General features: G+C 46.0%; 1 protein-coding gene across 1 annotated transcript in view; it reads left to right on the top strand.

Annotated features, from left to right (window-relative positions):
- Window positions 1-24,144, top strand: part of LOC115076008 (sialic acid-binding Ig-like lectin 5) — a 72,175-nt gene that overhangs the window by 14,493 nt on the left and 33,538 nt on the right. Inside the window, exons 4-5 of the mRNA XM_029577055.1 lie at window positions 18,984-19,532; window positions 22,081-22,200. Of these exons, the coding sequence (XP_029432915.1) occupies window positions 18,984-19,532; window positions 22,081-22,200 (669 nt within the window). The remainder of the gene's footprint in view (window positions 1-18,983; window positions 19,533-22,080; window positions 22,201-24,144) is intronic.

Raw genomic sequence — 24,144 nt, forward strand, 5'->3', positions numbered from 1 at the left:
TCCGAAAGTGTAAATAACCAATTCATATCTACTCATTCTAGACCTCTCATGATTTTAAACACCTCTATCATATCCCCCCTCAGCCATCTCTTCTCCAAGCTGAAAAGTCCTAACCTCTTTAGTCTTTCCTCATAGGGGAGCTGTTCCATTCCCCTTATATTTTGGTAGCCCTTCTCTGTACCTTCTCCATTGCAATTATATTTTATTTATTTATTTATTTATTTATTTGTTTGTTTGTTTGTTTGTTTATTTAAGGTTTTTATATACCGGCATTCATGATAAAATCACATCATGCTGGTTTACAGTAAAACAGTGGTGCATAAAAAGTACAAACAGGAACTATAGTGCGGAAGAAAGCAGTTACAAAAAACAAGGATGCTTTAACTGGGAGAGGAGGGAAATAAAGGAAAGGTTAATAGCATTTAAAGTATTTACAATGAACTGAAAATTGAGCTGGCTGTGTTATAGAACTTGAAGTTGTGGGACATTAGTTGGAGTCCGGGAAAGCTTGTTTAAAGAGCCAAGTCTTAAGTCTCTTCCTGAAGGTTGGGAGGCAGGGCTCCTGTCTTAGATCGGGGGGGATGGAATTCCATAATGGGGGACCGGCTGTAGAGAGGGCCCGATCCCTCAAGGTAATATGTCTAGTGGCTTTGGTTGGAGGAACCTGGAGTGATCCTCTGTATGCGTCTCTGGTAGGTCTGGAAGAGTTGTGTAAGAGGAGAGGTATTTGCAGGTCAATAGTAGTATGTTGATGGATGATTTTGTAAATAACGGAGATAGATTTGTAGAGGATTCTGAAGTGAACTGGCAGCCAATGAAGGCTTTTTAGAATTGGGGAGATGTGATCTCTCCTCCTGGTGTTTGTTAATATTCGTGCTGCTGCATTTTGTACCATCTGAAGCGGTTTGGTATAGGAGGAAGGGAGACCTAGTAAGATAGAATTGCAATAATCTATCTTTGAGAAAACTATTGCCTGAAGGATTGTTCTAAAGTCCTGAGAGTGAAAGAGAGGTCTTATCCTTTTCAGTACTTGGAGTTTGTGAAAACAGTCTTTGGTAGTTTTGTTAATAGAAGCTTTCAAGTTCATACGATTGTCTATTAACACTCCTAGGTCTCTCAGTTGCATGGATTGTGGGTTGCCTGGGTGAGTAGAAGTGATGTTGCTGTTCTCTGGAGAGATGAGCAGGAATTCGGTTTTGGTGGAATTTAATACTAAGTTTAGACTGGTGAGGAGGCGTTTGATTTCTTGGTGGCAGTTTTCCCAGTGATCTAGTGTTTTTGAGTATGTGTCTTTTAATGGGGATCAATATCTGAATGTCATCTGCATATAGAAAATGTTTTAAATTGAGGCTGGAGAGGAGCTGGCATAGCGGTAAAAGATAGATGTTAAAGAGCGTAGGAGACAGAGAGGAACCTTGTGGTACTCCTACGGTTGAGTCGTATCGTGATGATTCTTTGTTTTGGATTTTAACCTTGTAGCCTCAATTGTTGAGAAAAGTTTTGAACCAATTAAGTGCGGCACCAGTAATTCCTATGGCAGCCAACTGGTTTATGATGATGGAGTGATTGACAGTGTCAAACGCTGCCGAGAGGTCCAGTAGAATCAGCAGGAAAGATTGGCCTTTGTCGAGGCCCATGATGAGGTAGTCTGTCAGGGAAATGAGGAGTGATTCAGTGCTTAAGGCTTTGCGGAACCCGTGTTGGGAGGGGAATAGGAGTTTGTTATCTTCTAAGTATTCTGATAGTTGAGTGTTCACTAATTTTTCCATAATCTTTGCTATGAAGGGCAGGTTGGCGATGGGGCGGAAGTTATTAGGGTCTTTAGGATCCAGATTGGGTTTTTTTAGGAGTGGTTTGAGTGAAGCCAATTTGAGGTCATCTGGGTAGAGTCCTTGGGATAGAGAGCAATTAATGATGTCCGCCAGTATTTTGGAGATGGAGTCAGGAATTGTCAAGAGGAGTTTAGTGGGGATGTGGTCTGCAGGATGAGAGGAAGGTTTAATTCTCTTTAATGCTACTTGAATCTCAGTGGAGGAGATGGGTTCGAAAGCTTCAAGACGGAAGCTTTTGATGGAGGGATTAACTGAAGTCGAGTGTGAGGAGGTATTGGGGGGCAGCTGTGTTAGAAGGCTAATAATTTTGTTTTGGAAAAATAGAGCTAGTTCTTCCGCTTTAGCTTGTGCTAGGTTGCTGGGAATTTCCGGGGGGTTGATTTGAGTAAGGCTAGATACATAAGCAAAGAGTGCTTTGGCATCAAAGACCAGGTTATGGATCTTGGATGCGTAAAAGTCTCTTTTTGAATTTAGAGTAGAGGACTTGTATTGGTGTAGTGTAGATTTGTAGGCGGAAAGTGTGCTGGCGCTTGGGGCATTGCGCCATTTGCTCTCTTTCTACCTTAAACATTGTTTTAGCCTTCTAAGTTCATTGGTGAACCAAGGTTGTCTTTTGGAAGCGTTTGAGTGTGCTCTTTTTGTTGTTAGTGGACAGAGCTTATTAGCTATAGATTCTGTAATTTTGTTCCAGGAACGGAGAGCAGTGTTCAGATCGGTAAGGTCTATAAGGGGAAGTTGTAAGGTCAGGAGATTATTAAGGTCTTCTGAGGAGCATGATTGTCTGTAAAGAAATGTGGGTGAGGGAATGTGGGGGGTGCTGAATTTGTTCAGTGAGAATGAAGTCGAAATAAGAGTGTGGTCTGACCATGGTACTTTCTTGCAATTGAGGGGCGATGCAAGCTTGATGTCTTTGTTGAGAAAGATAAGGTCCAGAGTGTGACCGGCTTTGTGTGTAGGGTTTGTTCACTATCTGTTTGAATCCCATTGCTGAGAGGGCTGTGAGAAAGGCTTTACAGCTGGTAGAGAGAGAGGGATTGTCTACATGCAGGTTAAAGTCACCTAGGATGATGGCTGGGGCGTCCAAGTTGAGGAGAGTTGTGACTATTTCCACCATAGGGGAGGCATCTGTTTCCAGGAGGCCCAGGGGAGTGTAGACAAGTAGAATTTGAAGTTGTTCTGATGTGAAAAAGCCGATTTCTAGTTTAGAGTTTGAGTTGAATGGGTGTTGAGAGAATCTTAAGTTTTTTTTAGTTGCTAGAAGAATTCCCCCTCCCCTTTTTCTCTGTCTGGGGAGTGAGAAGATGTCATAGTTCAGCGTCGGAAGTTGGTTTATTATGGCTGTGTCTGAGGGCTTAAGCCATGTTTCAGTTTTTGCACATATATCGGGCTTAGCGTCGGAGAGATAATCGATGAGGATCAGGGATTTCTTGGTTAGAGACTGTGCGTTGAATAATGATAGAGAAAATAGAGTGAGGCCTAGAAATTGGGTGATTGGAGTAATCAGAATTGGAGTGAGGGATTTTGTGTTGCGGTGTTGTGCTTGCTACTTGATTTTCCTATCGATGGTAGGCAGTGTTGGAGAATTGGGATTGTAAAAGCTGGATGCATTCTGGGTGGTCGATCTGGCAAGAGTGGTGGACCAGGATGAAGGAGTATAGAGGTAGCAGGCGGGGGATGGTAGAGAATTGGCTGAGAATAGAAAGGGAGTATGTCTTCCGGGGCTGATGTTGTGAAACTGTTGAAGAGCTGTTGTATTGAGGTAGTTGGTCTGTAATGGTGGATGTTGTTGCGTTGGTTAACTAATGGTTAGCCCCGTGTGGATATAGTAGTTGAGGGGGGAAACGCCGCCTGGGTTTACTTGCAGGGGTAAGTGGAGCTGATGTGAAGAATTGGTGGCAACCTGAGGGCGCTGCAGGGAGTTTGAAGGAATAGGCTGGAATGCGGCTGTAATGAGGTGTGTAGCCTGCCCTCTGTGGCTGCACGAAGGGGCGCACAAAGGGGCAGGCCTCTTTGTTGTGAGCCTTTGGTACGCGACGCCGAGCTGCCGCGTTGGATTTAAAGCCCAATCGGGGCTGTCCCCCGATTGGCTGCTAGTCAGAGCGTCTCCTGATAGGATCAGGAGTGAAGAGGAGGAGGGCCCTGCTTTGTGGAGCGAGCTGCCTCGTGGTCGGCGCTGGAGCAGCTGGGGGTGAGTGAAGAAAAGTCTGGCCTTACCCCGGCGGGTCTCCGGCGCCGATCGCGCAGGCCTGGCTGCACCCCGATTGCTGCTGCTGCCTCCGTTCGGCGCTGTGAATTTCAGAGTTCGGCGCTGAGAGAGGGCTTGCCGGCTGCCGCGCTGGATTTAAAGCCCAATCGGGGCTGTCCCCCGATTGGCTGCTAGTCGGAGCGTCTCCTGATAGGATCAGGAGTGAAGAGGAGGAGGGCCCTGCTTCGTGGAGTGAGCTGCCTCGTGGTTGGCGCTGGAGCAGCTGGGGGTGAGTGAAGAAAAGTCTGGCCTTACCCCGGTGGGTCTCCGGCGCTGATCGCGCACCCCGATCGCTGCTGCTGCCTCCGTTCGGCGCTGTGAATTTCAGAGTTCAGCGATGAGAGAGGGCTTGCTGGCTGCCGCGCTGGATTTAAAGCCCAATCGGGGCTGTCCCCCGATTGGCTGCTAGTTGGAGCGTCTCCTGATAGGATCAGGAGTGAAGAGGAGGAGGGCCCTGCTTCGTGGAGCGAGCTGCTTCGTGGTCAGCGCTGGAGCAGCTGAGGGTGAGTGAAGAAAAGTCTGGCCTTACCCCAGCGGGTCTCCGGCGCCGATCGCACAGGCCTGGCTGCACCCCGATTGCTGCTGCTGCCTCCGTTCGACGCTGTGAATTTCAGAGTTCGGCGCTGTGAATTTCAGAGTTCGGCGCTATATCTTTTTTGAGATGCGTCAACCAGAATTGTACATAGTATTCAAGGTTCGGTCTCACCATGGAGCGATACAGAGGCATTATGACATTTTCCGTTTTATTCACCATTCCCTTTCTAATAATTCCCAACATTCTGTTTGCTTTTTTGACTGCCGCAGCACACTGAACCGACGATTTCAATGTGTTATCCACTATGACGCCTAGATCTCTTTCTTGGGTTGTAGCACCTAATATGGAACCTAACATTGTGTAACCATGGCATGGGTTATTTTTCCCTATATGCATCACCTTGCACTTATCCACATTAAATTTCATCTGCAGGAAGACCTTGTGAGACTGGAAAATTGGGCATTTTGATGCCCAATTTTCCAGTCTCACAAGGTCTTCCTGCAATTTATCACAATCTGCTTGTGATTTAACTACTCTGAACAATTTTGTATCATCTGCAATTTTGATTACCTCACTCTTCGTATTTCTTTCCAGAGCATTTATAAATATATTGAAAAGTAAGGGTCCCAATACAGATCCCTGAGGCACTCCACTGCCCACTCCCTTCCACTGAGAAAATTGTCCATTTAATCCTACTCTCTGTTTCCTGTCTTTTAGCCAGTTTGTAATCCACGAAAGGACATCGCCATCAACTTTTCCTAGAAGCCTCTCATGAGGAACTTTGTCAAACACCTTCTGAAAATCCAAGTACACTACATCTACCGGTTCACCTTTATCCACATGTTTATTAACTCCTTCAAAAAAGTGAAGCAGATTTGTGAGGCAAGATTTGCCTTGGGTAAAGCCATGCTGACTTTGTTCCATTAAACAAATCTGACTTTTCTTTCTCTTATCTGGTTGGGCTATTTTGTAGTCCATCAGGCTAGATTGTTCCAAGATCTCATAGGGCCCTTACCAATGGGCAAGCAACTTGTTTTCTGAAGAGGGACAAGAGAGCCAGAATACAGCCTCCGGCTGGAAGGTCATCTAAACTGTTTGATGATTGTATGCCTGGGCCTGAGTTGTCTGAGCCTTCTTTAAGCACAAGGGGGCCACCTGCCTGGCTTTCTTTAGGTGCTCTGACACCCATATAACTATTATGGTTTTGAGGTATTGAAGTGGATTCTTGGGTACTGCGGTGATGGTCACTCCCACGGGGAGGAGCTCCATGAGGATGGAGTTTATTGTACAGCTTGGTAGTTCTGCCAGGAGGTGGCAGCAGTGAGATAACCCAGTTGAAGAAGTCCAGGGATCCTCGGCAGAGGGATACGGTCTCACTCCGGATAGAGGATAAGCAGCGCGAGCTAAGATAGAAAGTCCCGGATGTAGGCTCCAGTGCTGAGCTGTAGGTGAGACAGACTAGAAATGGTTAGATTACTCACAGTAGATGGTAGCTGTAATGGTGGTAATCCAGGCAGGCAGAAGTAGTAGAGATGCAAGCACCAGGCAGGGAGCGCAGGCCCTCGAGGAGCGAGTAACTGGTATACCCCAATAGGCACCTGGAAGGAAACAGAAGGGTCCCTGAGGAGCAGGTACCCGAGTTAGCAATGATAGCCCTGGAGGGCAGAGAGAGAGCTTCCAGCAGCAACAAGGAAGCGGAGGAGTAGCTCATACCATAGGCTTTCCAATCCATTCACGATCTATGGTCTTTGCTAACTCGTTTAGTCAGCGGTGTTGGGAAGGCTAAATACCCGGATGGTGTGACATCACTCGAGGGGGATGCCCCCAAGGTTAGCACCATGATGAGCATAAAGACGTGGGTGGTGTGCGTGCGTGCACCCTAGGAGGCCCTTAGGAGAAACATGGTGGATAGGCTTGCCATAGCCGTTCCGGGGACGCCGGGGAGAGCGGCATAAAGATGCGGCGGTCGCCATCTTCCCAAGGCTAGCGGGGAGAGCAGAGAGAAAGGTGAGGCACGGAGGTTGAAGCCGTCTGAGACCGACGGACGCAACAGTAACCCCCTTCAAAGGGCCCCCTCCAGACCCCCTATCTGGTCTTCGTTTCCGGGGATGCAAACGATGGAACTGTCAAAGCATCTCCTTGTCCATGATATTAGCCAAAGGTTCCCAAGAGTTTTCTTCAGGTCTATATCCCTCCCATGACAGGAGGTTTTCCCATACTCTGCCTCTCTTTCTCACGTCAAGGATGGCATCTACCTTGTACTCTATGTCTTCTTCTGCATCAACAGGAGTAAGTTCAGGTGCCTTGTTGGAAAACTCGTTAAGGACTAGCGGTTTCAGCAGCGATACATGGAACGCATTATGAATCTTCATAGCTGGAGGAAGTTTGAGACTATATGTGAGTGGTCCCAATCATCGGATGATAGAAAAGGGTCCAAAAAGCATGGAGCAAAGCAAGCAGATGGAATCTTGAGTCTTAGATGCTTGGTAGACAGCCAGACTTTGTCACCAGGCTGAAATTCAGGAGCCTTATAGTGTTGAGCGTCATAGCCCTGTTTAGATCTTTGTCCTGCTTTTTGGAGCATCTTCTTAGTCTCTCTCCAGAGTTATTGTATATTTTTGGCAGTAGATTGAGCTGCCGGGGACGACACAGAAAGTAGAAGTGGTAAAGGTGGTGAAGGATGTCGTCCATAGACCACTTCAAAAGGTGTTGATCCAGTAGATGTTGCTGGATGGGAATTGATGGTGAATTCTGCCCAGGGCAACAGTTCAGCCCAGTCATTCTGACATGAACCAACATAGGCTCGAAGGAACTGTTTGAGAGTTCTATTCATCCTTTCAGTTTGGCCATTTGACTGAGGATGGTATGCAGAGGTGAAGTCAAGTGTGATATCAAATGTCTTGCTCAAGGCCTTCCAGAACTTGGCAGTAAATTGAGTTCCTCTGTCAGATACAATGTGGTTTGGCATGCCGTGTAAGCGAAAGATGTGGGTGATGAATAGTTTTGCGAGTTCCATGGCTGAAGAGCCAGGAAGAGCCACGAAGGGAGCCATCTTCGAGAAATGATCCACTGTAACCCAGATGGTATTGTTACCTCCAGAACGTGGCAAGTTTACCACAATGTCTGTAGCAATATGGGTCCAAGGCTCATCTGGTACTGGCATGGGTTGTGTCCATTTTTTAATACTCTCCAGCTTCTGAGGGTCCATCTGTAAACCTTGGTTAGAAACAATGTACCCTAAGATGGATACGGATTCCTTGTGTAATTCACATTTAGACAGCTTGGCGTACAAGCGGTTCTCACAAAGTCTCTGCAGAACTCTTTTCACATCTTCCTGATGGGTTTTCAGGTCCTGGGAAAATATCAAGATGTCGTTTAGGTAGACAATGACACATTGGTAGAGTAAATTCCGCAGAATGTCGTTCATCATGGTCTGGAAGACAGCCGGGGCATTGCACAAGCCAAAGGGCATCACCAGGTATTCAAAGTGCCCATCCCTGGTATTAAAAGCCGTCTTCCATTCATCGCCAGAGCGGATGCGAACTAAATTGTAGGCTCCTTTGAGATCAAGCTTGGAGAATATTTTGGCTACCTGTAGCCTGTTGAATAGTTCTGAGATGAGTGGTAAGGGATAGCGATCCTTTACAGTTGTTATGGTTACGTGTGTTTTGGTGGATCCTTGGGTGCTGTGGAGATGACCATGCCCATGAGGAGGAGCCCCGTGAGGAGCCATAGCACTGGGCTAGACTCGTATCACACAAAACACAAATGGTTCTTTATAGAAGAAAGCCACCAGGTGGCAGTAGTGAAGCAGTTCATAGTTGCAGTCTCAGGGACCTCAGCAGAGGGAGCCCTTCTCTCCTAGATGACGTCAGAAGGTTCCACAGCAGGTCTCCCAGCAAGGAGATACTGTGGATGAGATAGACTGAGAGTTAGAGTACTCACTAGGTGTTTGCTGAAGATATGCGATTCCACCAGGTATGTTGTAGATGGTACAGGCAGGGAGAGCAGGCCCTCGAAAAGCGAGTACCTGTTCCCTGTAAGACACCTGAAATAAAGCAGAGGGCCCCCGAGGAGCAGGTACCCAGGTTAGCAGTTACCCCGAAGGGCAGAGAGAGAGCTTCCTGTGGCAGCACGGAAGTGGCAGAGTAGCGTAGACAAGAACAGATTCGAGATCTTGCTAACTCAGGGAGCTAATAAATTAGTGAAGGTAATATACCCAGATGGCATGATGTCAGCATGAGGGAACGCCCTCGAGGTTCGCGCACCCTAGTAGGTACCTGGGAGGAGCAATGGCGGGGGGGGGGGCTGCACCATAGCCATTCCGGGGACGCCAGAGAGGTCGGCTTGTACACGCAGCGGTAGCCATCTTTCCCAGGTAAGCGGGAGGAGTCGTGAATAAGGTGAGGCAAATGGGGCGAAGCCATTGAGGACCGACGGACGCAACAACAGTGATCTCATTTAGGCCTCTGAAATCAATACATGGACGTAATGTTCCATCCTTCTTCCCCACAAAGAAGAAGCCTGCGCTGGCAGGAGACTTGGAAGGTCTTATGAAGACTTTTTGGAGATTCTCCTGGATGTATTCTGACATCGCTTTATTCTCTACCACGGAGAGGGGGTAAAGCCTTCCTTAGGGTGGCTCCATATTCGGCTTCAAGTTGATAGCGCAGTCATAGGATCTGTGTGGAGGCAAAACATCAGCAGCTTCTTTGGAGAACATATCTTGAAAAGATGCATACTGAGGCGGTAACCCCGGCAACGACAGAGTAGTTGGCATGCAGGGTAATGGAGCAACCTCCATCAGGCATTTACCATGGCAATCTGGATCCCAACGTGAAAGCTCCAACGTAGTCCAGTTGAATTGTGGCATATGTTTCTTCAGCCACGGTAGTCCAAGCACCAAGGGGTGCATAGCCTTCTCTAGCACAAAGAAGGACATATATGAAGAGCACCAGTACGTAAAGTCACTGGTACTGTAAGCAGAGTTACTTCACCCGGTAAGGGCTCTCCATGAATCGAAGATAAGAGTAATGGAGATGTCATGGTAGTGGTGGGGATCCACAAGTGTTCCACGAGACGTTTCAAAATGAAATTTCCCCCTGCCCCGGAATCCACTAAGGCAAGGGTTTGATATTTGAGTGGTCCGCAGATTAAGGATACTGGAAGAGAGAGTGGAGGAGAGGATGCAGTGGAGGAGAGGATGCAGTTAGACCTAAAAAAAGTCCTCCCACACGACTTAGGTCTGCCAGTTTTCCCGGACGTATAGGACATGTGTGAACAGCAGGGCCAGCTTGTCCACAATACATGCATAGTCCCAACTTCTCCCATGTTCTCCTCTCTTTTGAAGTCAAATGACTGCGACCCAATTGCATTGGTTCTTCTTTGCCAGCTACTGGACTGGGAGGCATAGGCCTGGTAATAGACTTGACTCGAGGCTCTCCCTGAGGTGGTTTCCTGGGGCTCTTGACCTCTTGGACCTTGTCGCGAAGCCGGTGATCAATCCTTGTTGCCAACGCCATCAGGTCAGCTAAGGTCTCAGGCATCTCTCGAGCCGCCAGCTCATCTTTCAACCGGGAGTTCAGGCCTTCAAAGAATAGAATCTTTAGGCATCTAGGGACACAATGTAATTCAGACGCCAATGTCTTAAACTCTATGGCGAAGCTTGTTACCTTGTTTGAGGTGAACCAACATGGATCCTGCAGTCAAGTACCTAGCTGGGTCATCAAATACTGATTTGAACAGATCAAGGAACCCGGCAAGGTCTTGCAGGATGGGGTCATTGTGCTCCCACAGCAGGGAGGCCCAAGCCAGTGCTCGTCCATCCAGATAAGACAGGATATAAGTGGTCTTGGCATAGGCTGTGGGAAAATGATTAGGTTGCAGGGAAAAGTGCATGCAACATTGGTTAATAAAACCTCTACATTTCCAAACTTCCCCTGAGAAGCGAGTTGGAACAGATAGAGGCACAGTAGTCTTGACCGTCACTTCAGGCAGTGAAACCTCTTTACCTGCAGTAGTTGGTGTATTCATCTGAGAGTGTAGCTAGTTAAAAGCAATAGTCAAATTATCTAGTGAGTTCTGTTGCTCGGAGATTCGCTGGGCCAGGCCTGGAATGGCCTGCAATGCGGTGAGCTGAGCCGAATCCATGGAGTTAGCAATATGTTATGGTTTTGAGGTATTGGAGTGGATTCTTGGGTACTGCGGTAATGGTCACTCCCACGGGGAGGAGCCCCGTGAGGAACCACAGTACTAGGCTAGACTCAGACATGTAGACACAGATAATAGAGTTTATTGTACAGCTTGGTAGTTCTGCCATGAGGTTGCAGCAGTGAGATAACCCAGTTGAAGAAGTCCAGGGATCCTGTCTCACTCCGGATAGAAGATAAGCAGCGCAAGCTAAGATAGATAGTCCCAGATGTAGGCTCCCAGCTCTGAGCTGTAGGTGAGACAGACTATAAATGGTTAGATTACTCAAGTAAATTGTAGCTGTAATGGTGGTAATCCTGGCAGGCAGAAGTAGTAGAGATACAGGTACCAGGCAGGGAGTGCAGGACCTCGAGGAGCGAGTACCTGGCATACCCCAATAGGCACCTGGAAGGAAACAGAAGGGCCTCCGAGGAGCGGGTACCCAAGTTAGCGAGAGAGCTTCCAGCAGCAGCACGGAAGCGGCAGAGTAGCTCAGACCGTAGGCTTTCCAATCCATTCACGATCTATGGTCTTTGCTAACTCGTTTAGTCAGCGGTGCAGGGAAGGCTAAATACCTGCATGGCGTGACGTCACTTGAGGGGGATGCCCCTGAGGTTCACGCCATGATGAGAATAAAGACATGGGTGGCATGCGCGTGCTCACCCTAGGAGGCCCTTAGGAGAAACATGGCAGTTAGCCTTGCCATAGCCATTCCGGGGACGCTGGGGAGAGCGGCATGAAGACGCGGCGGTTGCCATCTTCCCAAAGCTAGCGGGGAGAGCAGAGAGAAAGGTGAGGCACAGAGGTTGAAGCCGTCTGAGACTGATGGATGCAACAATAACATAGTCCACAAGATTCTGTCCAGGGCTTTCTTTATCCTCCCATGTTTCTCAAGCCACATCTAGTAAACCTTGGTCTTCTACCATAAGGTGAGAAGCCCGTTGAGCTCTGGGTCACTTCATGGACTGTGATAGGATAGTAGCAAGTCCCAATTTTTGCCATCTTCATCTCTGACCTTCCACAACATTTGCTTAAGTGTTCTCTTGAAGCGTTCCATGAGGCCCTCTATCTGTGGATTGTACACTGATGTACATAAAGGTTTTGCCTTAAGTAGGCTTCAAAATTGCTTCAATACGTTTGAAACAAATGGGGTCCCTTAGTCTGTCAAGATCTCTTTGGGTAGGCCTACCTGAGAGCAAACGTCTATTAAGGCAGTTACCAAAGTCAGGGTTTTCATATTTTTCAGTGGTAAGGCCTCCGGGTATCTTGTGGCATAGTCCAGGATCACGAGAATATTCTTATTTCCTCTAGTGGTTCTCTCTAGTGGCCCCACACATTCCGTAGCCACCCTTTCAAAAGGGTTTTATTTTAATTATGGTGGTAGGACAGGGTAGGGGAGCCATGGCAGTACCCCCACTTCTATTTTATCTTGGCCGATGGGTGTCTTTAACTCCATTTGGCAAGTTGGTTATTGTTTGTGGCCTCCATGTATTAGGTCAAAAGTATCAAATTCTCATATTTAATATGGACCTGTTTCACCAAATCATGTCAAATGAGGGTCTTCACGCTTCCTGAATCTACCAGGGCCTATGTTGGAACACCAACTATTTCTATGGAAATAACAAAATTGTCGGTCTCTTGCCAGGGAATGTCCGCAAAATGACAATAGTTTGGAGTCACCACATTAATGTCCATAGCTGCTGCTTCATGATGTGGGCAGTCCTGGTAAAAATGGCCACATTCTCCACAAGCAAAACATGGGGGATTCTCCAAGTTGGGCACTTGTGTTATGACTCTCCTTCGGGCCGGCTTTTCCGGCAGCTGGAGCCTCTAGGTCTTAGGATCTTATCGGTCTCTAGGACTATCCCTTACCTTCTCAGGGAAATGTGGTATTTCTGGCATAGCGTGAGCCTGGTAGTAGGCCTCCGCCATTTCTAAGGTCTTCTCCAGTGTCAGATTTGGTTGCTGTTAGATCCACTGTTGCATGGGCTGTCTGAGGTCATCTAGGCATTGCTCCAAGAGAATTGTTTTGGTGACTCCTTGCTGGTCTTCTCTGGGTGGAGCCACTTCCAGATGGCATCATGAAGTTGATGGAAAAGGTTTCTTGGATTCTCCCCAGATTGCAGGGAGCCAGACCAGAAGTGTTGTCATAGGTCTCTGGGGTGAGCCCAGCTCTCTGAAGAATGGTGGCCTTAAATTCCTGTGCCATCAGGATTTTTTGTGATCTGGAAAGCAGCTTCACAGTCTCCAATTAGTAAGTTACCTATATAGGTAGCTCTCTATATTCTACCCAGCTGGTCAATCTAGCAGTCCACTCAAAATTCTTTAAGAAGCTGTCGAGGTCCTCTCTGGGAGCCCTCTTTAGCAAGGCTGTGGCCAAGGAAGGTGGCTTAGTCACTGCTGTTTGCACCGTCTGTGTCCCTTAAGTCAATATGGTGTTCTGCTGAGCCACTTGCTCATACAGCACATGCTGCTGCTTGATCTGGACTTGCAAAGCATTTTGCAACTGTTGCTGCCAAGTAACCAGGACCTGTGTTACTTGTTCCATATTTGCCTACATTCTGGGGGAGGGGAAGTGCTGGACAAGCAACTCCCTGGGGAAAAGAGAGAGGGAGAAAATAAATTCCTGCTGACCTGTCCAGACCTGCCTCACTTGAACCCTGTCCAGGTGGGCTACCCCCTTAGCATCAGGCCGATACACTAAAGTGCGAGCGCACTGTTAGCCCACGTTTGGCCGCACGTTTTTGAAGCTCTATTTTTACCCCTTATACAGTAAGGGGTAATAGCGCGTCAAAAACGCGCGGCCAACCCCCCTGAAACTAATAGTGCCCGCAACATGCAAATGCATGTTGATGGCCCTATTAGTTATTCCTGCACGATTCAGAAACTTAAATGTGCAGCCAAGCCACACATTTTACTCTCAGAAATTAACGCCTGCCAAAGGCAGGCGTTAATTTCGGCCAGCACTGGAGAAGTGTACAGAAAAGCAGAAAAAAACTGCTTTTCTGTACACCCTCTGACTTAATATCATAGTGATATTAAGTCGGAGGCCCAAAAATTAAAAAAAAAAATTTAAAATCTGCCCACTGCCTGCGGGTCGGAAGACGGACGCTCAATTTAGCCGGCATCCGTTTTCTAAACTCGTGGCTGTCAACGGGTCGAGAACCGACACCGGTAAAATTGAGCGTCGGCTGTCAAATCCGCTGACAGCCGCTGCTTCTGTCAAAAAGGAGGCGCTAGGGACGCGCTAGTGTCCCTAGCGCCTCCTTTTACCGCGAGGCCTAATTTACATACCTGGGCTTTCTGTATCGCGCGCGTTGGGAGAGCGCGCGCTCGCCGGCTCTCCCGCGCGTTTTTCTATATTGGCCTGCATGTTTGCAGTGCCATAAGTAAGAAATGATTAAGGCCCCAGGAAACGGAGGAAACCCCCCCATTTTTTCCCCTTTATTGTAGCTATTGGCCGGTGCCTATGATTCTCTCTTTAGACCAGCAAGTCCCACTTCTGTCATCACCTGTGCATTTTGGGCCAGCCACAGCATCTGGAGGAGCCAAGGAAGATGGAAGACTTGACTGTTCTGCTTAGAAACAACAAAGAAACAACAGAACAGAATAGTAACTCACCTTGCTTTTAAACATTCAAAAGCAGTTATATCTACTCCGTATGAGCATCCATGGAGTCGAAGCAGATCCCTGGGGCCTTCTTAACCCTTCTGGCCCCTGAACCTTTATACTGCTCAGTAGGGGACTTCCCAGGACCCAGAATCCTTTACGGCCCTGCATCTTAAGGTGGACCGGGGTAGATGACTCTAGCCTAGGTTTTAAGGTGGCTTGAGGCAGTTTTTTTAATATACTCCTTTGCATACTACTAGATATATTCAGCGCTCTACAGAGACACATAAGAGAGCCCCTGCTTAATGAAGCTTCTAATCTAGTGAAGACAAAGATACATGGCAAAGAAATCTATGAGAAGTATATTTATTGTAGAGAGGTGATTAGTTTTTAAAAGCAGCCTCATAAAATTGAGTTTTTAAACTGGATTTGAATGTTACTAGAGAGATAGCATGATGCATGGACTCTGGAAAGATATTCCAGTCATATGGCACAGCAAGGTGGAAAGTGTGGAGTGGGGCATTGAGCAGTGGAGAAGGGCACAAATAAGTGTGACTTGCTCAGTGAATGGAGTTTATGAAAAAGTGTGTAGGTACTAGGGAGAGAGAAGAGCAGATAGGCAATGAGGATCTGCAGAGTGAATGCATTTATAGGTGAGTAAAAGAAGCTTGATCTTTATGTGGAAGCAGACAGGTAGCCAATGTAGCAACTTGACAGAAGGGGTTAAATGTTCAAGTGACATTGAAGAAAGATAAAGTCATGCAGCCAAATTTTGAATAGATTGCAGTGGAGGAAGACTGGTCAATGGGAGACCTGCTGAGAGCAAGTTGCAGTCTAATCAGGAAGTGATAAAAGAATTGATGTGAGTGTGAAGGCGTGGCCGTAGGCCCCCTCTTTAACCTGTGCAGGACCAGGATAGATACATTGTCCACCTTAAATCCCATAGAGGGAGAGAGCTTTGTGGGTAGGACCCTGTAGAGAGGGTTGCTGTAGAGGAGCTAGCGAGAAGAGCTGCAGAGTAGCGTACAGCTGCAATGCAAGCTCAGCAAGTGCCATTGTGGCAATAAACTAAGCTAATGAAATCATGTGAATTCACCATCGCTGACCTGGAGGCACAAGTGGCAGATGCAAAGGAACAGCTTCTACAAAATAGACAACTTTCAGGAAACCTATATCCCCCCAGGGCTACTTGAAAAGGAAACTGCTGCCCTGCAAAGCAACCTGGTACAGCTGTAGAAACAGCTGGAGGAATTTGTATGGAGCCATGATCAGGAACAAGCCAAGGCTCGGGAATGAGACTGCCAATGCTGAAATGTAAACCTGTGTGCAGGAGGTAGCCTTCAGTGAGTATGGGGTTCAAGAGAAAGGGGAGTCAGTCCATGCAGACCTTGATGGTCTGAGGAAGGAATTGAACACTTTATATAGACACTGAGGTGACAGAAGATGACATGCCCAAATTCCCAAAAGAGTTGACCCACAAGGCAGCCTAGTGTGAGGTACTAGCTGCAGAATGCAGGCTAATTCAGGTGGTGGCAGGCAAGCAGATGCAAGGTTAGTTCCTGCCACTGAAGGAGCACATAAGTCAGGAAGCTCTGGAAGGAGGTGACTGGCTGGCTGAAGAATTGCTGGGTAGCTCTAAGACAAAGGCTTAGTACAACTGCATGCCCCTCCCCTCCAGGAGCAGACTCTTATGCACTTTACAGTTCTTATCTTTTACACATGCGTTCTAAGCATTGCTGAGCAAGCATATTCCGGCTGAAGGGGCTCCTGACCCCCTCCCTAGACACCCTGGAACTTTCGTGAAACTTCTCCCATGTTCTGCAGGAGAGGCTGCTGGGACTTGCAGTTCTGGAAAGGAATTCGCGAGTCTGCAGTAATACAGCCCATCACATAATACATCCATTGTTCTAATCTAGGTTACAGCAGTGAAAGCTTATCAGAGAATAAGAACAGCGAAGCCAAAAATGAAAATGTGCAATGTGCTGACAGAGAGTTTCTCAATGTCCTAATTACAGCTGTATTGCAGACTGTAAGTAAACCCGTCATGAAGCAGGGAATTCTGGTACATGAAGTCCTTTGTCAGGTTGAAGCTTTCAGACTCCTTCAGCTCTGTGACATGAAGAGCAAACATGTCTGAGGTGGGCCACTTATGCCACCTGCTGAAGCAGCAGGAGCTACAAGCGCAGCTGAGAGACTTTGTGTCCCAGCTTTTCTTCTGCGACACAGCTGACCACTTTGGAAACATGAAGAGTTGGCGGACAAAAGAAGGGAATAAGAAGGCCAGGTGGTAGCAGTGGAGATAGAGCTCACAGACCAGCAGCAGTAAGTTAAGGAGCTGAAGGAACAGATCTCCTTGCTGGATTCTCAGGGGCACAAGCAAAGAATGCACAAGCAGCTGACCCAGAAGCATCCTAATGAAACCCTCCAAATAAAAGAAACTTTAAAAACCAATACAAAGGCTTATCCAAAGGGAGCGAATGACCTACAAATTAGGATAAAGAAGATCTCTAGAGAATGAGTCTGGAGGGAAAAAAGTATGAGTCAGGGAGATTACAGATGTGAAGTCAGAACAGCAGTCTGCAATGGAAAGGGTAAAAATCAGTCAAGATGCTGAGATTTCTGCCTTTACAATAGAGACTGAGGCTTTGGAGCCTATGTACTTAGACACCATGGAAGGAAAAGAGAGAGCTTTGGAAGCCTGGAGGTTAAGTTAGAAAGTGCAGAAGAAAAGCTGCTAATAAAAATAGATGATGTAAGCAGACTGCAGGAGCCAATACAAATAAAATGCAAGGAACAAATGGTAGTGATAGACTGTTTTGCATCTTAAATGAAAGTCAGTTCTGAAAGGAAGTTGAGGAGTCTGACACTGAAAGAGAAACTTGAAGCAACGGAGATGTCAAAAAAAGAAAGTGGACACAGACTTTCTCAGCGATGCCAGAGGTAGCCAGACAAGAGCAGGAGGAGAAGCTTGCTGGTCTTGTGGATAAGGGATCTGCTGAGAGTTACTTCCAAAATTCCTTGGTGGAAAAGAGCTCCAGGCTTATAGAGAGAATGCAGGAAAGTCGTGGTTGGGATGAGGTCCCTAGGTTCTGCATAGAAAAGCGGTGAGACAAGCAAAAAAGAAACCACAACAACAACACCCAAGAGAAATTAGAAATGCACTGCCATAGGAGACGTGAAAGTTAGAGCTGCAGATGAGCTCATGTAAAGGACTATGTGTGGACACTGGGCAAAGGATGCAGTGAGGGGTCGTGATGGGGTATGGATTAAGGGTTACCCTAAAGAAAGCGGGAGACCAGGAACTATAGTCGCTATCTTGAGCTTAAAAGATGAGTTGAATCTGGTTAAATATCACCCAAACCCCAACAAAGAGTTTAGCTGATGGGTAGCCAGACAGGGTTTATTGGGGTGTGAAGCCATTTCCCAGGTTGGGATCTAGGGGTAGTAAAGACACTTGTCCCAATAGGTTCAAGCTGGGAAGGGGTCTGTGAAGGAGTGGCCCTAGACGCCCCTCCTTAACCTGTGCAGGACCAGGATAGATACCTGGTTCACCTTAAATCCCATAGAAGGAGAAAGCTCTGTGGGTGGGACCCTGCTGGGCAGGGAGAGTCTTGTGGGTGGGACCCAGTTGGTGAGGTTAAGAGGCAGAGCCCAACCGGGATCATGAGAGTAGGTCCAGATCTCAAGAGGAAGGCAGCTCCTGTCTAACATTTCTGTTCTAAAGATAAACTGGGCTCCAGGAGAAGGCAGCTCCTGTGCTACATAACTGTTCTAAACTGCAGTCTGTACCTGAATGCTATGAAATCGTTTAAATCGTTTACCGTAAACCGAGGTGATCTGTATCTCATACAGGAACCCCGGTATATAAAACCCAATAAATTAATAAATAAATAAATAAAATAAAACTGTGTTTGCTTCTGAAAGGAAGCAAATCTTTTGTGAATTTTGATGTGCACTGTAAATAAAATAACTGAACACAAGCCTGACCGCTCATTACAGAGCTACAGGGAGCTTTGACAGTATGCTCAGAAAGGATGGGGCACATTATAGTGATATTACAGAGGAAGAAATGACACATTGCAGCAATATTTTGAAAGGGCATGGAGAAGGAGAGAGAGAGGTATCAAAACTGACCCTCAAGATTACAGGCTGAGGGAACCAGGAGCATGAGAGCACCTTCCCAAATATCACAGATTTGCTAAGTATGTGCCCACCCCCCTGAACAGCATGAACTCTGGTTCTTAGTGGTGCCAGTTGATACCTTCCCCCACAGGGCAGCTCCAAGGAAGACCTTAGTTCTTCCCCTTAGTCGGCCTTTGAACTTAATATTTTATCTGTCCCTGGCTAAAATATTCTGAAAACTTGATTGGGTGGGGTCCCACAGTATAGATTTGGGAGCCTCTGTTCTACAGCACAGACTAGGTATTGCAGTGATTGAACTGATAAAAGTTGATAATTTCTTGTATGGCACAGATGCAGTATACAGCAGATGTGGTTTAAATATAAGATAATCTGTTTCAAAGATTTAAAGATGCAAGATTCCCTCTGTACAGTAATCATGTGCTTATTTTAGAAATGATGACCATGATAACAACCACACTGACTACATCTACTACAACCACAACAATCAGAACTACTACAACTACCACACCCAGAACTACTACAACTACCACGCCTAGAACTACTACAACTACCATACCCAGAACTACTAAAACTACCAAACCCAGAACTACTACAACTACCAAACCCAGAACTACCACTACCAAACCCAGAACTACCACTACCACCATGCCCAGTATGGACACCATGCATACCACAATTAATATGACCACCACACCTGCCACACCAGAGTTTGGAGGCTGGCTGAAATCAAACTGTAAACAGCATTATGAAGGGATTAGTTGCAGCTGTTGGATCCGGTCCATCCCTCCACCCGTGTTGTTGTGGCTGATTAATGAGGAGGTTGTCATTGGGAATTACAGCAACCGTACCCTAAAGGTGTTATCTGACACTTATGGACATAGAGCAAACAGCACATTAAGCTTCCGAGCCCACGGATGGAGAAAGACAAACACCGTCAATATCCAGTGTGTGAATGCAAATTACCAGGGCAATCTCAAAAGTAACAATTTTTGCATCATTATTTTATTTTTTAAGTGTTATTGTATATATGACTATTGTTGATATAGTTGTTAATGAAGAAAACCTGATACAGGGAAGGGAGGAGTTCTTGTTAACAGGTGGGCAGAGACAGATTAGGAAAGTTACCTGTCTGAAAACATTGGGCTGCTGATGTAATAAGTTGCACTAATGTTAGCTTGGGTTTTAACTTATGTTTTAGTGCATTCTTCTGTATTTAACAGGACTGATGCTAAAAGAAGAGTTAAAACTTATGCTAAGAATAGCTTGGAGGATGTAAATTCGCATATTAATGAAGGAATTAGCTATTCCCCAAAAATGCAGGGAGGCCTGTTAAAGGGCAGAAAACTGAAGATAAAATTACTTTTTACTAGAAATTTAAATCCTGGGTCTGAGACAGAGTAAAGTTTAACTCATTTCTGGTGGCCATGGTGCCCAGTGTGCTAGAAGCAGCTAGGCACTACTAAATGGGCACAGCAATATAATAACACTAGCTACCAGAAATGTAAGCTTGCTTCCTGTGTAAGCTCTCTGGGGAAGGCACCAGTCACAGGTTTTCTTGCTTTCCTGAACAGCTGAACAGTATGCACTTTGGGGTAGATTTTTAAAGGTTTGCACATGCGTTCATGTGCGCGTGCTTCCTGGCGCGCACACATGGACGCACCGATTTTATAACATGCGCGTGCCAGAATGCAGGTGTTATGAAATCTGCGGGCACATGTGCGGGCAGCGCGCGCAGAGGGGAACTTAATTTTAGAAAATTACATGAGGTGAAGAGAACGGGCCTCTCCCAGTTCCCTCCCAGTCCGCTCCAATTAAGGAGCGGACTGGGAGGGAACTTCCCCTCCGTCCATACTCCCTACCTCTCCCCCTCTCCTTCCCACCCCCTAAACCCTGTATCCTAACTTTTCTTAAGGTGCTTACTGCTCGATTGGAGCAGAAGCAACATGCACGTGCTGGCCAACTGCTGGCATGCGCTCGCCTGGCATAGTGACAAATGGTCGCTGTACCAACCACCTCCAGCCCTGGCCCTCCCCGCCCCCCCTGGACTGCCCCTTTAGTTGGGCCCGGCACTTCTGTGCGTAACAGGGGTTATGTGTGTGACCGGGCCGCTTTGAAAATGCGTGCGGTGCGTGCACGTAACCCTATTTCTTTACACGTATGGCCCATTTAAAATGTATCCGTTTATGCATTGCCAAAGTGAGTATTGCTCAGCTGAAAGTGCCCTCTCCAGAGAGCTTATGCTTGTATTTGATTGTCATGCCTTTCCAAAATGGAATTGCAGGTGAGATTGGCACTGGGCATTCTGATTTTTGGGCACAATCTCACATTCAAGGCCATTTTAAGGCATGATAAGTAAAAGTGAAGCATAAGCTCTCTTATATGGGCACCTATGGCTGAACAGAATGCCCTTTGGCACACTATTCCGCAGCCTGATTTTGCCATACTGTTCGGTGGTAAGTGCCCTCCCAAGGGTTTACTCATTGTCTGAGAAAGAGGGAGGATGAGAAGAATGTAAAATGGGTTGGGAGAGAGGGAGAAAAGGCGCACACAACTTATTCCCCCATCCCAACTAACACATCCCATGTACAGCAGCACCATCCTCCCATAAACGCTCGCATGGGTGGGGAGAGGGTGGAAAGGATACCCTAGCTGTGCACACACACACACACATATCTCACGCACCCTCCCTCTGCCATACCAAACATAATGGCTGCAATTTTTCTTCTTTGTTGCTCTCAGTGCTTCCCCCACTGGATGAAAGGCTCCAATATAACCTAAGAAGAAGCCTTAAAGTTAAAACATAAGCTCTCGTGGGAAAGCACCTGCTGCCATTCAGTGTGCCAAAGTCAGGATGCAACTTCCTTGCATGCGAGATTGTGCCCTAAAGTGTGTTCTGTTCAGCTGCTGCTTTGTCCTTATTGATTGGAAAGTGTGACCAGCTGTAGGTGCCCCCACCAAAGAGCTTATGGCTTTATTTTACTGTGCCTTGCCTTGTCAAAATGACTTTAGATGTAAAATTTTCTTAAATTAGGATGCACAGTGCCAAGTTGGTACTGCTCAGCTGGGGCGGGCACAGTCTTGCATGAAAGGCTATTTTGGCCAGCATAGCAAGTAAATTCAACGTGAAAGCTCTCTGAGATGGGCATCTACAGCAGCAGATTGCATTTCCCAGCCACTTCCAGCACTTGCAGTGCTTTATTTCTAAGGCACTTTTCTGCATTGCTGCATGTTGAAGCACAGATTTTCACTTTATGCATGTTTTTAGTGTGCTTTTTTACTCGTGGTCTATTTGCATGCCGATAGCTTACCGCACCTCACATTAATATGTTTTTTTTAATGTGTGAGTAAAAGAAAATCCAAGCTAAAAGTATGCAAGATGTAATGCCCTGGGTGCTCTATCTGGAAGTAACGCATTTGCTTTCATTCATCAAAACTGAGATTTTGGCCAAATCAGCCATGGCATTCAAGAGTTGGGGGACTTTGGCATTCAGGAATTGGGATATAAAATCTCTCTTTTATTTCTATAGTCTACAAAGAATTGGACTCGAAGATTATCATGTGGATTACTTGTGGGACTTTCCTTACTTTATCCTTCACGTCCCTGGCTTCTTTCTGCTTTGGCATCAAAATCAAGGCGAGAGAGAACGGTAAGAGACCAGGAGAGAAAGAGGGGAGCTTAGCATCATTAGAGAAATGAGACTACCTCCCTATGCTTCATTTATTTCTAATTCAGCTCTCCCAGAGATTGACTCTGTATCATCTTCGGACAAGTCCCTTTATTTCAATGTATCTCCAAAACAGTGGTTCCTAAACCTGTCCTGGAGGACCCCCAGCCAGTCCGGTTTTCAAGATATCCACAATGAATATGCATGAGATACATTTGTATGCAGTGCCTCTAATGAATACAAATCTATCTCAGGAAAATTCATTGTGGATATCCTGAAAACCTGAGTGGCTGGGGTTTCCTCAGGACAAGTTTGAGAACTTCTGCTCTAGAACATAAGGAATGTCATCCTAGGTCAGGTCTATCTAGCTCAGTGTCCTATCCTCGACAGTGGCCTGTGCAGGTTACAAGTACCTAGGAGATCTCAAAAAGTAGATCTGTTTCTTGTTACTCCTTCCCAGAGATAGCAATGACTTTCTGTAGTCCTCCTCACTGATAATATTTTATGGACTTTACTCCAGGACATTGTCCACACTTCTATTAAATCCTGCTATGCTAGTTATCTTAACCACGTCCTCTGGGCAACATAATCCAAAGCTTGATATTTGCTGAGTGAAAAAGTACTTTCTACGACTTATTTTGAATGTGCTGGTTGTAAATGTCATGGAGTGGCTTTGAAATTCCATTGTCTCTTTTGAGATGGGGTGACCAGAACTCACACAGTACTCAAGATGCAGTCACAACATGGCTTGATTCAGAGGCATTATGATATGTTTGATTTTATTCTCCTTTCCTCTTTTGGACTTTTTTTTTGACCACTGCTGCACTCTGAGCTGAGGATTTCAGTGTATTGTCCACAAGGATCTTATAGAATTCTCTGTCCTTATCTATTACTAGAGGATCTACTTACGGTTGTACACTCAGCAATTAGGCAAGGATTGGTTATCGTAATGGGCTGTATTTGGACACTGGAGAAAGAGGTTCAAAGATTTTAACGGGTTTAGAATAGTGCAGCCTGATTAATGGAAGATCTTAAAATCAGAGCTCATATTTCACCTATCCTGCAGGCTTTGCATTGGCTACCAGTGGATAGGCATATAAGATCTAAACTTTTCTGCTCAGGTGTTGGGTCCTGTTTATTTAAAAGAGGCTGTGTTACCTTGTAAACCACTTAGGTTATTGAGCTCAGTACATGACTTGTGTCTCTGTCTTCCCGCTTTCAAAGAGATGAAGCTTCAAAGCACCAGGAAGAGGGCTTTTTCTTATGCTGGACCGGACTCTTGGAACTCATTTGCCAAATCATTACAGGAAATAACTGATCTTGTTATATTTAAAAATATGCTGAAGACTTGGTTCTTCCAGGTGGCAGGAGTTAGGGTTTTATGACAGTTTTGATTAGCTGCTCTGATTTCTGGATTATTTTAAAATGTATTGTTGTGATTTGTTTTTTTAGGTTTTCCTGATTGTATTTTGGGTTGATGATGTTCGTTTTGATAGTAATTGGTTGTTATATGATTTCTTATTTTAGTTTGCTTTAACTATAATTTTAGTTTGTCATTCATTATTTTTATTTATTTTCATTCTAATTGGATATTACATGATTTGGTACACTGCTATGAGAAGAGGACTGTTGGGATGTATATAAATGGAAATAAATACATGAATAAGGACTTCAAGATGACTTCTAACTTGTTTAGTTAGCATCATATACATTTAACTGGGATTATTTTTTCATATATGCATCACTTTGTACTTTTCACATAAATTTTCTTCTGCCATATAGATGCCCAGTCCTAAAGCCTTTCTGCATTTCCTCCCAATCCATTCCTGTTTTAACAGCTTTGAATAATTTTGTGTTATCTGCACATTTGATCACCCTTCACTCATTTTCTTTTGCAGAGCCATTTCCCTTTTTCAGATCCTTAGA

This window comes from Rhinatrema bivittatum, chromosome 14 (assembly GCF_901001135.1).
Source record: "Rhinatrema bivittatum chromosome 14, aRhiBiv1.1, whole genome shotgun sequence".
NCBI lineage: Eukaryota > Metazoa > Chordata > Amphibia > Gymnophiona > Rhinatrematidae > Rhinatrema > Rhinatrema bivittatum.